Source organism: Blennius ocellaris (genome assembly GCF_963422515.1).
Source record: "Blennius ocellaris genome assembly, chromosome: 1".
Classification (NCBI taxonomy): domain Eukaryota; kingdom Metazoa; phylum Chordata; class Actinopteri; order Blenniiformes; family Blenniidae; genus Blennius; species Blennius ocellaris.
Window position 1 is genome coordinate 13,541,117 of NC_137650.1, and position 15,861 is coordinate 13,556,977.

General features: G+C 43.7%; 2 protein-coding genes across 3 annotated transcripts in view; one reads left to right on the top strand and one right to left on the bottom strand.

Moving 5' to 3' along the window:
- The window catches only part of ccdc102a (coiled-coil domain containing 102A), a 73,150-nt gene extending 72,327 nt beyond the window's left edge, over positions 1-823 (bottom strand). Inside the window, exon 1 of one of the 2 annotated variants that reach the window (XM_080506746.1) lies at positions 701-823. The gene's annotated coding sequence lies outside the window, so the exon portion shown is untranslated. The remainder of the gene's footprint in view (positions 1-700) is intronic. The other variant, XM_080506747.1, reaches the window with a different exon arrangement.
- A 5,645-nt stretch (positions 824-6,468) lies between these two features.
- Positions 6,469-15,780, top strand: txlng (taxilin gamma). Its single transcript, XM_080516717.1, has 11 exons — positions 6,469-6,551; positions 8,267-8,371; positions 8,837-8,984; positions 9,902-9,993; positions 10,474-10,644; positions 10,798-10,992; positions 11,914-12,033; positions 12,136-12,210; positions 12,298-12,390; positions 12,469-12,564; positions 13,669-15,780. Exons 2-11 carry the CDS (start codon positions 8,279-8,281, stop codon positions 14,035-14,037), a joined length of 1,452 nt encoding a protein of 483 aa, XP_080372843.1. The 5' UTR covers positions 6,469-6,551; positions 8,267-8,278; the 3' UTR covers positions 14,038-15,780.
- The last annotated feature ends 81 nt before the right edge of the window (positions 15,781-15,861 follow it).

A 15,861-nucleotide genomic window follows, 5' to 3' on the forward strand; every position in this document is an offset into this window, starting at 1 on the left:
GCTTTTTAATGAAATACACATTTGCCCCTGTCCACCCTCAACCAAACCTTACACGAGGGATCAAATTCAACACTGTGATCTGAACCTGGAACACACAGCTGGCATGCAGCTGATCCCAAATCACCACAACTCCACAGTGACCACGGTTTACTCAGCTGTGGAGCAGCTCCCTCAGGTCTCAGCACAGATCTCAGAGGATCTCTCCTCCAACCTCCCCCCTGCTGCTGCAGCCAGGGGTCAGCTCCTGCTGCCCTTTGCAGAGCCAGATGTTACAGGTATGAAGGGCTTCTTCTGAATGCTATATGCAGGTCAGGTTACACAGTAATGGCCACATTCAGTGTCCTGTTTGGTCCTGGGGTCAGACTCTCCATGAGGACCAGCTATCAGTGCAGGTAGTCAGAAGTACAGAAAGAAAGAAAAAAGAGGAGAGAGCGAGAGAAACCCTGTGCAAACTTACCAGGAGGCAAAAGTGCCTTTTCCTCTGAGCAGTAACGCATGTGACACTCCAAGGATACAAACATGCATCAGCCCTCCTCACAGAGCTCTGGTGGCTCAACAATTAGCAGTAAATACAGAGAAAGACCCATGTTGAGGGAGAGAAAAGGAGCAGAACAGCACGATTTGCTGTCATCTGACACCAGTGTGTCCCCCTGCTTCTAACTATCAGCCTCGGGACAACAAAAGCACAACAGGATCGTACCGTGCAGGACTCCCGTTAGCTCCTCCACTCTTCTGTGTGTTGATCCCGGTGAAGCAACGGAGGTTTCCGCTGTTTTTTTTCCTGCCAATCTCCACTCCCGCTCTCCTCTTTCTGCCGTCTTTCTCCTCCGCTCTGGATGGACATCGACGTCCTCGCCGAGGAGAGAGGAGGGGGCGGAGCTTCGACCAGTCCGACCAATCGCCTTTCGATATTGCAACAATCGATTGATACGAGCCAATCAGATCCCGTTTCCAGCGACACTGCCGTGCGCTGATTAGCCGATGGGAGAAGGACTTCCCCGGTTGAAATTTACTACACCGCCGGGTGATTGTGATCAGATCTGTGCAACAACCTAATTAAATATCGATAATTTATCAGGAACAATCTAGATCATTTAAATATATGCAGGAAAAAAGTCAAGTAAAACAATTCATCAGTTAAGACCAATGATCAAAAACCCAAACAACGGGATGATCAATGTCAGTGATCATTGTGGGCACAATAAAGATGAGGAGGGCCGCCAATAAGTAATAACTATGACACTGTGATATCACCTGGGAGTCTTGATTCCTATCTTGATACAAGTCCATATAAAAGTACACTTCTGAGTATGTCATTGGCACAGGTGTTCTCGTTCCCTTCCATCTCCCATCCTGCTTCATCCAGCTCAGGGGTCACCTCAGGCCACAACGCGTACCAACTCACCATGGGCCATGACAGAAGAAACCCTGGACAGGCCATCACAAGACACACAACAGTCATCAGCTAATCTCAAACATGGTATTCAACTGCAGGAGGAGACTGGAGTACTGGGGGAAACACACACACACACCCACACACACACACACACACACACAGGGAGAACATGAAAGCTTTAGGATTAGTCAGGACTTGAATCGGGGATGTTTTTTTCAGCGATTCTGGCATTTCAGTCAGTTGAAGCTGCTTTCGCTTCAGCCGATGGTGTATTGGCTGTATTTCTGTGCTTTCTTTCATGAAGCAGCATGAAAGGCCTTGGAAATAGACGGAGCAAATAGCCATAGTATCCCATGTGTATCTTTCAAAAACTATGCCAGACCGAAAAGATAATGGCGACGGTGTGATTGACCTAATTAAATTGGTCTGATCCTTCTATTAATGGCAGTAGGTTGAGAAACACATACACTGGCGCCCCCTAATGGCAGAGCAGCTTCCCCATCAGTGATCTGCAACCTTCATTCAAACCAGAAGGCAACCAAGACATTGTACAATCGATGCAACCATCATGGGAAATTGTTTTTAGAAAAACAAAATTTGTTAAAAAAAAACAAAACAGAAAAACGGAATATTTCTCAAAATAACATTGTAATGGGCACAAAGAAAACAGTCCATTGTAACAGATGTCATTTGATTAGTTTACAAATGTGGTCAATTGATATCTGAAACAGTGTGTTTATTATGGCATTTTTCTTACATTCACCCGTAAAGTCAATAGTTCACTGTTTTGTTTTTTGTTTTTTTTAATTGGCTCATAGGGGACATTAAATAAGTAAGAACAGCTTATAAACATTTGTTTAAACTTGCTTTAAAGTTTATAGAAATGAATCTGCTTTATGTATATGCTGAGACTAACTGTGAATTTGGTAATATACAGACAAGAAGACATGTGAATAACTCTAGGGGATCTAACATAAATTAAATACACTGATAGAAAATATTGTTTTAAAAAAAAAGGCAAGAGATACATCGGTCATGAAAACTGGTTGGACAACAGGGAATCAAAATCCCTGCTCAATATGCCAAATGAAAATAGAAGAGGTTCTTGATCAGTACAAAACAGCCAATACAGATCTATTTTCAAGTTTAAAAACAAAGCAAAACTGTATTTTGGGTCATTGTACGTGTATTTGGATTCATAGCAACTGGCAAGAAGAGGGCCTTTTCAAATAAGACACCATAACACAATGATAAGTGATTATTTACGACACAAACACATTCCACAAAGCAGGAAAAGCCACATTTCACACACAGTAATAGCCCAGAAGAAGAGCCAAGGAGAATTATCTCCCAAAATATATAGAAACAAGAAAAGAAAAAAAAAGAAGAAGCAAAAACACTTTTATGACCTTTGCTGTGTTTTGGTCATGTTTTTAGGCAAATACCTAATACATGACCAAACCTTTGGAACATTTGTAAATATTTTTACTGTTTGCAACAAAACAGTTTGGGACCTCCTCCTTCTCCTCCTCCTCCTCACCCTCCCTCTCCTCCTCCGCCTCCTCACAGTGATCCCCAGACTGCTCACACACTGCTGTGGGATGGATTCCATTTCTCGAAAACCATTTGTTATAACTCATCCAGTGTGGTTGTGTTTGTCACTCTGGCACAGACTCCAGCTGATCCCATGAGGTTGAGGTCAGTCCTGCTGGAGGCCATTAAATCTTCCCCACTCCCAAATTCAGGAGGTATTCTCTGATAAATCCTGCTGTGCGGGGGCGAGTGTTGTCAGACATGGGATGTCCACTGGCCGCAGAGCTTCATCTCGATATCTGTCTGCTCAGAAACAGACACCTGATTGTCAGCACTCAGGGGGAATCTGAAGCTTCAAGCAAACAGCAAAGTAAAGCAGAGAAGTTGTGAGTGAAGGCGGCCTGCAATCCATCACCGGTTGACCATATATCTCACGTTCACCCCTTCAATCAATTTTAAGGACAGAAAATAACCTCGCAGGCTTGTTTTTCTAAGCTTAAACCGGTGAATCGCATTGAGATTTCACGATCTTGTTTTTTAAGGAAAGGCTCGGCCAAGATGGCAGCAGCACCAAGTTACAAATACGTGTAGCAAACATTATTTAAAGCATGAAAAAACACATACAACATAAAACCCATTCATTATATAATATACAGCAAAGATTTCATGAAGAAAGGCCTGGAAAGTGACACACTCCAATAGATTCTGCCTGTGGATAATCAAATATTTGGGACTGTGGGAGGAAACCAGAGAAGAAGCCGCAGAGAGGAAGAACATGCAAACCCCACACAGAAAGGTCAGGCCTGGATTTGAACCCATGACATCAACACCATGAGTCAAGAGCACAAACCACTGCACGACCTTAGAAATGCAGAAACACTTAAAAAGAGAAGTAAATATTAATTCTAATTGCACAAGATTTATTGCCACCAACAGTTGCTTAGCAGAGTGGGTACGTGCTGTGAGCTGTACTCAGGTCAGTGTTCAATTGCATTTTTAAATAATACTCATCAGACTACACCTTCCCGAAAATGGTACTGTGAGTATTTGCAATTCATTACTTCCACCTCTGTCTATCAGATATAGTTTTCAGGGATGACTTTACTACTGACACTTGTACAAGGTGTGTTACAGTACATCATGTACACAATGTACATGTTGAAATGGAACTGAGTAAATTCCTTCATGTGCAGGTTAATATTGATTTGAGGACAGTCTGACAGGGGAACGTGTAGAGACTTGAAATGTGCTTCGGTTTATTCAAGCTTTCGCTCCACATGCTCACCGACAAACAGTATCATGGTCTTTTTGGCTTCTCTTTTCACTGAGCGCAGTCGTACATGATTTATATTAGCTGTGATTCAAATTGATTGTGTTCACTCTTTATAAACCGTCATATGGGTCACCTCGAAGGTTAAAAAATAACATCTGGTGGCACTAGACGTCATTCCTGAATTCATTTTTTAACTGAAACATGATATCCGCCTGCATGGATCACGATTTAAACTGCCAGTATTACATTTGCGTGATGCACTTATTATACAGCTGTAACCAAAATCACATTTAACTTTCATTGCTGAGCCTCCAAGGCCACCACATTATTGATAATCCCCATTTTTAAGTTCAGAACTGAGAGTGTGTTTGGCTACGAATGCAATTCATTAATCATTTGATGTTTAACATGTTGTCAAAGATCACCGACGGAAACTTGTGTTTAAGTGATTTAAATAGTCAAAATTAAAGTTCGACCCATTTCATCACTATTAAGTTGCAACTTTGAACTGATACTCAAGTTCAAGTCTCAGAATATCACACATGAAACTTAGGTGGAGTGCCATCAAGTTATCTCAGAATCAAGAACCTGAAACCAAAGTGACCTAAGCAAACTGGAGTTATTGCAACCAGAAGGAAAAGTGATATTTACAGGTATACGTTAGAGAATTTTATTGGAAAGGTTTTGTATTATGTCTGCAATGGTTAAATCAAAATTAAGTGTTTCAGTTGGATATATTTCTGGCCAAATGTTGCAGGCAGCTTTTAAACAGCCAACGTTTTTCGTTCCAGTTACTCACAACTCAAACACAGCTTTTTGACATGAGCCTCCTCTCTGTTCCTCATTCCTGTGACACAGTTATTGCCTCCAGTACCACAGGCAGGCAAACAACCCCACAGCAGGCTGATGCGGAACCCATGTGTCCCAGTAGGCAAATACACTGATGCACTGCATTATCAGTTTGCTCTTCTTTGGTCTCATGTGTCCACAGAACATGATTCCATCTACTTGTTGTCTTTTCCCTGCGTGAATAGCTCTCCACATGGTTCCAGTCTAGTCTGCTGAAGTGCTTTATCTGCTGTTTCCACCTCCATACACTTCACTTAGTGAGATTCTACTTCACTCCATCACATCCAGGAACACTTTGAATCAAGAATTAATGGATCTTTTTGCTGATTTTGCTTTGGAGTTTATGTTTTTTTTTTTTTTTTTTCTGTCTTTGTTTGTCCGGTAATGGACTGATCTGATGAACTGTCCAGGGTGTAACCTGCCTTCACTGGCAGTCAACAAGAATCAGATAAAGTAGTAAACAAGATGAACTGATGGGTTCTTGATGATCCAAAGCAGCATTTTGCTCATTGCGGGTGTGGAAAAACAAACTGTAATGAATCAGCCTCATTTAGCATTTCACGCTGTGGTCCGTTATCTATTGCACACATGGTGGCTCACAGCCATCTCTCATCCATTGTGAAATTACATTAGTATTTGGAGAGAACAAAACTTTTGTGGATCTCACCATGATCAGAGAGCAGCACTCGTAATTCCATCTTATAAAACAAAAAGGGTATTCTATTCAATTCTACTGAGCTCATAAGAAAGCCTAATAAGGGGGAGCCTCTCATTACAACCAGCAGAGTTAGTTTTTTTCCTTAAACTTTGTATTGAATAATATTCTGAAGCAAACTATCTACATGTGTAGATGTGGTGATTTCAGCCTTCACCAATTCATGAACACTGAAGACAGAGTAAAATTGGAATTTGTACAATCAGACTCTTTACCAACTGACTGTGTGGAAAAATAAACGAGATCAATATACATATATTATAGCTCTTTCATGAGATGACCACGCCGGTTGGGCAGTTTTTAAGATTGTTGTTTTAGTTGTTGCTGCTGTTGGTGGTTGGTGGTGTTGTCCTGGAAGAGAGCTCTCAGCTTTTGCTTTCGAATCGAATTGCGTCAAATGGTTACGTCACGACAAAACATGTTGAAAAACTTCCGGCTGCTTCAAATTAAAACGTGAGCGAGTCTCTCTCTCTCTCTCTCTCTCTCTCTCTCTCTCTCTCTCTCTCTCTCTCTCTCTCTCTCTCTCTCTCTATCTATCTCGCTCTCTCTCTCTATGTATATATATATCAAGATGACTTGCATATATAGCATAGCATATATACCATTATAGTATTATTACTTCGTTTTGAAGTAATAATAAGCAGCGGACACGCGCTCGACGTGATTTTATTGTGGAAATATGAAAACGGAAGTGGTAGGGATCTTTACTCGACTGCTTTATCCACACATTGAAAACACATACAGGTGAACGCTTTGCGGACTTCAGCCACAGATCTGAGTTGCTGGTACTGTATCACGCTCACTTTGTCTCACATCCACTCACTTTGGAAACGAACCTCTTGTCAGACTGAGCGTGTTACTTTCACTTTCACCCTCGCTGAAGTGAAGTTCACTTCCAGTGTTAGCTCGTCGCCAACTAGCCGTTAGCCAAGGATTAGCCCCTCTAACAATAGCGAAACCTGTTTTTAACGTGTTGTGCCCCTCCGTCGTCTGGGGCTGTTAATACGCCAGATGCTCTTTGCTTCCGGTGATAACATCTGACTTGTGTGGAAGCGTTGTATAAGTGTGTACATGTTGATGAAATGCGCGCTATGTTAGCTTCGAGGCTAACGTGAGCCCCGTACGCGCCGTTCTGCTCCGAGTCGCTCGGACGTCACACCAGACTCCCCTCACAATCCCGTCACTTTACCGCTTCCCGGCTCACCTGTTGAGCCAAAATACCACCAACAGTCACTTTAAGACCTTTATTTAGACCCCGATTTATAACTTTCGAATTCGGCTCGAATGATATAAGTACACTGGCGCAGTTACCCGTGTCTTTTCAACTTTTTTAACTTGGTTAATTTGTTTTTCTCATCAGTGACCATTGAGTGAGTTGATCACATGAAAAGCTCAACGTTAAAATAATGTATGAAGTTTTCCAGCACAGCGTGGAGGTGTGTTTAGAGTGCTGGCAGACTGAGGTTGTCTGTCTGAATCGAGGTTGACCTCAACTTTCCTCACATGGAGTGAAGCGGCGGAGCTAACCAGCTAACTGTGCTTCATTTTTGAGGGCTGTAGATGTTCAATCACACACTTACAATCCAGTGTGTGAATTTAATCTCGTCTTTTTCGGTCCTGTCACAGGAAATCCACCCAATCACAATAACTGATTTAAAATGTGGTTTTGTCAGATATACTAAGGAGGTGAGCTAGCTTGGTGGCTAACTTCCGTGAGTTACCTGAGTCATAAATGTGGTATTAAAAAAACAAGTCGTCTTATCTATCATCTTCCTAAATACAGTACAAAATATCTGAAAAAATAAACGATTAATTTTGCTTCCGTCTGCTGTTTGGGTTTAGCTTGTATTTACTGTTATTGTGCCAGAGGACACATGGCTATTTGGTGAACATGAGGTTTCCTTATCGGATTGAGCTCCAGTGTAAACCTCCTCCACGTTGATGCTGCTTTGTGCATCGGCTGAAATGTGCTCAGCCTGCTGCTGGACACACGTGGTTACACTCCTGCTGTGTGCTTTTCACAAAGTCTTCCAGTCTCATCACTTTCGATCCAAACTGTAACTATATACTGTATGCAGGTAGACTGCATCTGTTGAAATGTCTACAAAATACAGCTTTACAATAAGTCCAATATGTGTTGACACCGATTTCTCCTAATTTGCCCGTCACTCAACCAAGGTGTTTCCACATAACCTGACAAAAGAAACTACCTCTATGGCTTCGGTAGATTTTCACCCACACAAAGCCTGCACTGTCCTTCTCAACAATACAAGGGGTTATAATGTGTGGAGAGAGCCAGACAAATGTTTCTGAAGAAATCAGATATGAAGATAGCCACACAGGGGTCGATGTGAAAGAACGGGGGCAGTCAGATTTGTAACATATACCCTGCTGTACATCTTAAAACTGTGTGAAACAGAATTTTGTGGTTTGATGTGAGCTATTTTTGCCACCTGGTGATTAAACGTGTATGTACTAACGCTCAGTACTTTGTTCTCAGTGATAAACGGTAATGGAGACGACAGGAGTTTGTGAGATCGACGTGGGGAGCAGAAGAATTGTGGGAGGCAGTGATTCTCCCTCTGATCTGGACAGCCCTTGTCAGGTAGGTACTGCACGCTATCAGATGTGTGACTTGTGATGTCTGAGCACATCTTTTTCTCGAGTGTAACGATATCTATGTGATTTGTGTTAAGTCCAAACACTCAAGTTGATGATGCTATGGTTTTTCAGATAACAACTCGGTTAGTTAGAAACTCTTCAATGAATCACACATTTTTTGCAAATTAATCCCACTTTTCTGTCACTTTGAATACACAGAGCAAGAATAAACAGTGCTTATAAATCTAACGTATCACAGTTCGGTCCGTCTTTTTGTTATAGCCATAGCATCTGTTCATTTTAGCCCTGGTGCTATTATGATGTTTGATTAGATAATACATACCAGGAGAAAAACCTGTGAGTGACATTTTATTGTTTGTTGGTGAGCTGTCAGCCGACTCTGAGCTACAAGCACATTTTGGGGGAAGTTTTGCGCTTATCATATAACACTCGTGTCATGTGTCATCAGGAGGAGGTGGCCGAGTTTGCGTTGGGCCTGTGCTGCACGGACGAGGAGAGAGGGGAGACTCCGGGAAGAGAGGACAGCCCCAGTGACCTGGGAGAGGCGGACCTTGATCCCGGAGGAGACGTGAAGGCTGGAGAGGACAAGGCGTTTGGTACAAGCTCCTGAGACGCACCTCCAGTCACAAATAGTATCTACACCGTGTGGTGTCTTGCGTAGCATCGGTGTCGTATTAGAGTAATAATTACTGGGTTAGACTTGCACTTTTCTCTATAAAATATCAATCAGACCCGACTGACTCGGAATTTCATGCAGTGGCTGATGATTAATGATGATCGATCACTGGTACTCGATCATCCTCAGATCCAAAGAATGTATTGTTTTTGATGGAACTGGGTCAAGTACAGCCTGATACATTGTTTTGGGGCGCTCTTAAATGCTTTTTCTATTCTTTATCCCCCCATATGCAATTTTGTACTTCTAAACTAGGCACAAAAAGTAAACGTGTTTCTGAGATGAGCTTCAGGGTTGAACATGTTGGTTGCATCAATGAAGAATTTGCCAAACCTTCTCTGGCAAATGGCTTTTCTAAATGTCATTTGGAGCTTCTGGTATCCACGAGGCATTCAGGTGTCTGCTGAGAATCTGCATGAAGTATGCAGCATAGAGCAACCTCCAGCTGATGTTGAGACGTAACTGCAAATCGTATAATGGGGTGTGTCGGAGACGGACGAAAAGTGGGCGTCCTGAGAGGACCTTTTCCTCATCCTGTCAGCACTTAGGACCGTAGGCAGTCATCTACAGATTAACAGCGCGATGTGGCCAACAGCTCTTTGCCCAGACAATCTCGTAGGCACAGTCCACCTAATCAGCTTTGATGTTTCTGACTAATGAAGGGAAATAACCCGACTTTCCAGCAGTTTAACAATTTCTTTCCAAGAAGCATTGCTCCAAAAACTTAACGAAAGATCATCACCTACACGAGTTCCCTGGTAATCAGCTTGTATATATGTTAAGGGTGTTTATCTGAATCTCTTGTTTCTTCTCTCTCTGATTCATTCTTCGTCTCAGGAAAAGAAGTGGTTCTTCTGATGCAAGCCCTGAACTCTCTCGCCACTCCCGAGGAGAAGCTGGCTGCTCTGTGCAAGAAATATGCAGACCTGGTGAGTCAAATGTGTGGAGGTCGGACAGATCTGTGAGAGGTCCCACTTGGAAATCACAAAACACTGAGCAGCTAGTGTGGCTCCAGCCTCGGAACATGTGTGAGCTGAGTTTGATGGTGTGGTGCAGCTGCGAGCCAACTGTCTGACAGGCCTTTACAGGCAATGCAATGTGTGAGTTTGACGAAGGTATTAAAGCAACACGAGGTATTTTACAGATAGAGCAGAGACCATGAAGACGTTTACATGGTTATGCAGGATCACACCAGGGAGGACCAGTACAAGTCAGCGCAGCTCTGCTCTGTGTTATATTACTGGTGTCAGGTCTTTATTGGCTTCCATTTTTTCTGATAAATGACATGTCGCGTACAATCAGCCCATGGCAGATCTCCAAGCGAGTGGAGTGGACTTTTGCATTCCTATGTGGTTCATTATCATCATGAAGTGGTGACGGTGTGTGACGTGAAAGTGTGCTGTGTTCAGCTGGAGGAGAGTCGCTGCATGCAGAAGCAGCTGAAAGCCCTGCAGAAGAAGCAGTCCCAGATCGTGAAGGAGAAGATCCACCTGCAGGGAGAGCACAGCAAGGCCATCCTGGCCCGCAGCAAGCTGGAGAGTCTGTGTCGGGAGCTGCAGAGGCACAACAAGACGCTGAAGGTAGCCGCCACACTGCCACGAGGCAAACCAGCTCCATTAAAACCACGGGGCCTGATAAGTTATCCTCCATCAATGTGATGTGAAACACCTTCTTCAACCCCCTCCTTGTGGAAACTCTGTGACGGTTTCCCCCCCTCGCTCTTCACCCGGCAGGACGAGAACGCCCAGCGGTCCCGGGAGTACGAGGAGCAGCGGAAGGAGGCCATGCTGCACTTCCAGATGACCCTGGGGGACATCGAGGTGCAGATGGAGCAGCACAGCTCCCACAACACAAAGCTCAGGCAGGAGAACATGGAGCTGGCCGAGAAGCTCAAAAAGCTCATCGAGCAGTACGAGCTCAGGGAGGAGGTGAGCACCGCTGGAAGTCTGTCGCTTCTTTCACACATCCAGGCTGGATTGGAGCATTTTAAGAGTAATTTAAACTTCGTGATGTAAAATATTCCACTGTAGCTTTTAAAAGTTTGGGATTTTGACTCGGACCGGGACATAAATTGATATTGAGGAATTAATTCCATAAAAATTCTTTTTTTAAATCCAACTTGTACCATTTCTCAGCGTTGAGTCAGTGTATTGCATTTGAACTACACACTTGTTGACAACACGGATGAGTAAACTTCATTGTGTGTGTTCATTGATCCATTCATCTCCCAGAATTAGGTTGAAATGAAACATGCTGCTTCATGTATCAAATACTGAGCCATTAAAGTGTCATTAAATGATTATGGAGCCTCTAATTAGATTTAGTTAAAAAAATTTCTACAGTCCTGTTCCAGCACTAATTTTTAGTATTGCTTGTCACAATACAGTAAAAATAATTACAATGGATTAATTTGTTGCTTCACATGTATTGTAGAGGTGAGCTGAATATGACTGGTCGGAAGGAGAATTCATTTATTATTTCTTTGTACGGGATCTTTAGTTTCTCAGTCTGAAATGAAGCAGGGTCGTTGGTATGTTAGTTTGTTACTTCCTTGTATTGGCCTTTTCACAAACTTACTATGTCTGTGTATCTTGCATTAATTATTGGCCATGCCAAGATGTGAGGGTTAGTGATGGGTTATTTATTCATGAGAACGAGGAAAACACAAGTATCTATTTGCTCTTTTTGTAAATATGCTGTCTTTAATGTTTTTTGTGGGTAGCAATGGCCAGAATATATTCTGAATAAATGATCCAAAGAAGCTTGAAGAGATAAGTCCCGTCACTGTGCTTCCTGGCTCTGATCACAGTGGCTGTTCATCCTGATAGAAATGCGACGTCTCCTTTCAGCACATCGACAAAGTGTTCAAACACAAGGAGCTGCAGCAGCAGCTGATGGATGCCAAGCTGCAGAGAATCACCGAGATGATGAGGGAGGTGGAGGAGAAGCAGCAGCTCGAGAGAGACTTTGTGAGAACCTTTTCTTTTTTTTCCAGATTTTAATTCTGCATGAGTGAAAGTGAGATTGTATGGACAGGAATTAAACCCCTGACTTGTGCTGTGGTGCTTCAGCTGCTGAAAGATGCCACAGAGTCCAGACGCAAGTGTGAGCTGATGAAAGATCAGGAAACGCAGCTCAAGCAGCAGGTACAGACCGTCCTCCCCGGGGACCGGGACATCCACACCGTGGCCGTAAAGGTTTGAAAGTGACGTGTGGCTGCCTTGCTTTCTCAGCTCTCACTCTACATGGACAAGTTCGAGGAGTTCCAGAGCACTCTGGCGAAAAGTAACGAGGTCTTCACCACTTTCAGACAAGAGATGGAGAAGGTAAGGGCAGAGAAACAACGAAAAGCTTGAGTCTCAGTTGTGCCCCCTGCTGGATGTTAACTGTGGCTTCATCTCCAGATGACCAAGAAGATCAAGAAGCTGGAAAAGGAAACGACGCAGTGGAGGACCAAATGGGAGAGTAACAACCAGGCCCTGCTGCAGATGGCAGAGGAGGTGAGCTTCTTGTTCTGCACTCTTTGCGGTGGAGAATTTTGGCAGTAAAAAGGAAATGGAAAACGCTATGCTGCCAGTGTGGAAAGAATAATTAAATGTGGTTGTTGCCAAAAAAAACGTTTGTACCTGTCAAAGCAAACCATAATGAGACACTTCCTCGAATCTGGGGCAACTGCCCATTTCTGCTTCTTTTTGTTGGGCGACAATAGGAGCATTTTGGCTTCACGCTAGGTTTGGCATATCAGATAATTGAGGGGATTCAGAGCCTTGTTTTTTAGAAGCGTTCTCAGGAGGAACCAAGAAAAATCGGTTTAAAACCACTAACCTATATTGTGTCACAACTCTGCTGTGTCTGTTGCAGCTATTCACAAGTCAGAACGCTCATTTAAAAAAGGCTCCAGATTACCCGCATCTACTTTCCCCTCAGCGTCAGGTCCATTCTGAGTCAGGAATACTGCTAAAACGGCCAGGAAAATACCCCTTTCCTGCAAATTAGGCCTGCATGAGAGCCCACACAGCAACTGAAATCATCAATCACAGCGCTGGATCTGGAAACAGGAGGTCATAGGTTCTAACCCGCTGTGGTCAGAAGATCCTGCGTGTCTCTTCAGAACACCTGCTCACAGGTCAAAACAGGTTCAACTTGATGTTGCAGTGACTCGATAGAAACGGGAGCAATATATATTATTTAATGGCGTGTGGTTGAACAGCGTATCCCTATTAATGTGAGGTTTATACGTTTTGTTTGTCCTGTAATTAGGAAAAAAGGAGTATTTCAAGAAGTGTCAATGGTCGTGAGAGAAGTAGGAATGTTTGTGGTAAATATAAAATATCGAGAATGAATTTACCTTCAACTAAGCTAACGAGAAGTAGATCTTTTGAGGCCTTGGTAGTGATGAGTTTCGATATCATCTTGATGGGATCAATCCGTCGGTGTGCAAACAGTGTCATTGTCTCCATGAAAATACTGCCAAACCGCTGGGCTAGCTTCTAGTCGTCTATACACGGTCCACTTGATGTCTTTTTGCAAGGCTCAGTCTGTACCTCGCGCACGTTGAGCTTTCCAAATGAGAAATGGGCTTGAATGCCAATGTTGTGTTGCAGAAAACTCTGCGCGACGGCCACTTCAAGGCGCTGCAGGGGAAGCTGGAGCTGCTGGAGAGGCTGTGCCGGGCTCTGCAGAAGGAGAGGAACGACCTCAACAACCGGCTCAGCCTGCTCCAGGAGCAGGGAGACAAAGAGAGCGCGGCGCCCCCCGAAGCCACGCCCCCGGAGCCGCCGGCTGAGGAGGAGGAAGAGGAGGAGGACGACTCCGAGGATTCGGCACAGGGCGACAGCCCGGAGACGGGGGGCATCCACCAAGCTCCCAGGCCACCTGAAATGGACCCCGTGTCGGATGTCGCCGACGAAACCACTACGGCTTTGCAGCCGAGCAGCCAGCCTGCGGAGGCGTCCAGCACGCAGCAGGACTGAAGGAGCCTGCAGCTCCAGCCAGTAAAACAATCTTCAGTGGAGATAGATTCCCTTTCTGTTCTGCAGATTTCTACACACAAACCCCTATCTTTGTGTGTGCTCGCGTGAGAACTAAAGTGATTGTATTAAAGATTGTATTCCGAAACTTTTGCCCACATTTACATCGGTTGAAATAATTGGCTTTGTGGCGAGCACTTAGTACTCCCTCTTTTCTAGTATAACTATTTTCATAGACTTCCTGCAGCCCAGTTGAAGGTACTCAAAGTCTAATTGGCTGGTTTTTTTTTGGTTTTATCTTTCCCTCTCGCTCTCTTCTCGTAGTCTCTTTTGAAATTCTCATCACATCACATACGGCCATAGGTTTGAATTTCCAGCCAGCGTGCAATCTGATTGGCTGGAAGAGAAGCAGTTCTCTTTTGAAGTGAGGTTCGCGTACGTGACACTGGTGACGGTAAGCTACCCTTCCGGACATCGGGTTAAGTGGCGGTGAAGCGGGCGAGTGATTCATGACCCAACAAACATCTGATTTAATTAATGTCTCTGCATAGGCTGGATGGAAGAAAGATAAAGACAAAGGAAGATTAAAAAAATCATTGTATTATTTAAATATATCTGTAATAAGTGATTTTGTTTTTTTGGGGTTAGGGTTAGTTCTCTTTACCGCCAACGGCCCTGACATTAAGAGTCTTTGAAGTGATGGACCGGAAAGGATTCAGCCTGTTTTGTTCAACGTGGAAGACAAACTCCTGTGTGCGAGTGCACTCATGAACATCGGTGTTGTATCGTGTGTGTGTGTGTGGCTGACTGATGGTCATTTGTTGGTGATGTGATTCTAAATGCAATTGGTTTATATGGCTTTTAGAATCGACTCAAATTAAATCCGAAGACTCTTAAAATGAATGACATGTCAACATATCCTGGTGTATTGGCATGAGAACTAAATGAATGTCCACTCACCAAACCGTCTAGTTGGATTTTCAGTCTGCGCGGCAAAGAAGTGACGAGTCGGCAGGTTATCATCACCGACACATGACCTCATGTGAAAGATGTCAGAAGAGCAACTTAACTATGGATTTTATATTGAATGTCATTTCCTTTTCTTTCATATAAGTGGATTTTTGTTGGCGATACGTACGAGTAGGAACTCCGACTGAAGGAAACTGGGCATATATAAGCACTCGATAAGGTGAATGTACCTGCAGTTCCAGATCTCGCTTGTGGTGATGTCTGCCTCCTTCCTCTTCTCGGGGCTCAAAGAGAGATGCTTCACTTTGTCATTGAGCACTTTTCCTCCCCGATGTCACTCTTTCACCTCGCTGCCTCACTCTGTCCTGCTCTTAACTCCTCGGTCGGGCATCGTCTCGACTTCTCCCTGCGAGACGAACCACACTTCCTGTGAGGTCTGAGGCCTGTATGTCAGTACACTATAGTCTGTAAACATCGCAGTACAGATTTCCTCCTTAAAGCTGACCACTTGCAGCGGCCGCTGCGGTGTGTTTTTCCTCCTCGTTTCCCTTGGCCCCAGACTCACTCTCAGGTAACGTCAGAATCTACCTCTGCAGGTGAGACCAACTGTGAAACGAGGCAAAAGTCACCAGAGATTTGGAGAGCTTTTTGTTTTTCCTTCCACTAAACAAAAAAAAAAAATAAAAAAAAATAGCCCACAACCCTTCTCCTCTGATTGTACAATGTTCTTCTAGTCCTGTCTTGCTTTTCAATAAACATTTTGTAGAATTTGTAAAACCTGTTGTTTTTTTTGTGTGCTCGGATTATCTATGTATTTATAGAAAGAAAAAAGGCATCCCCCAAATTTATTTTTGAAAA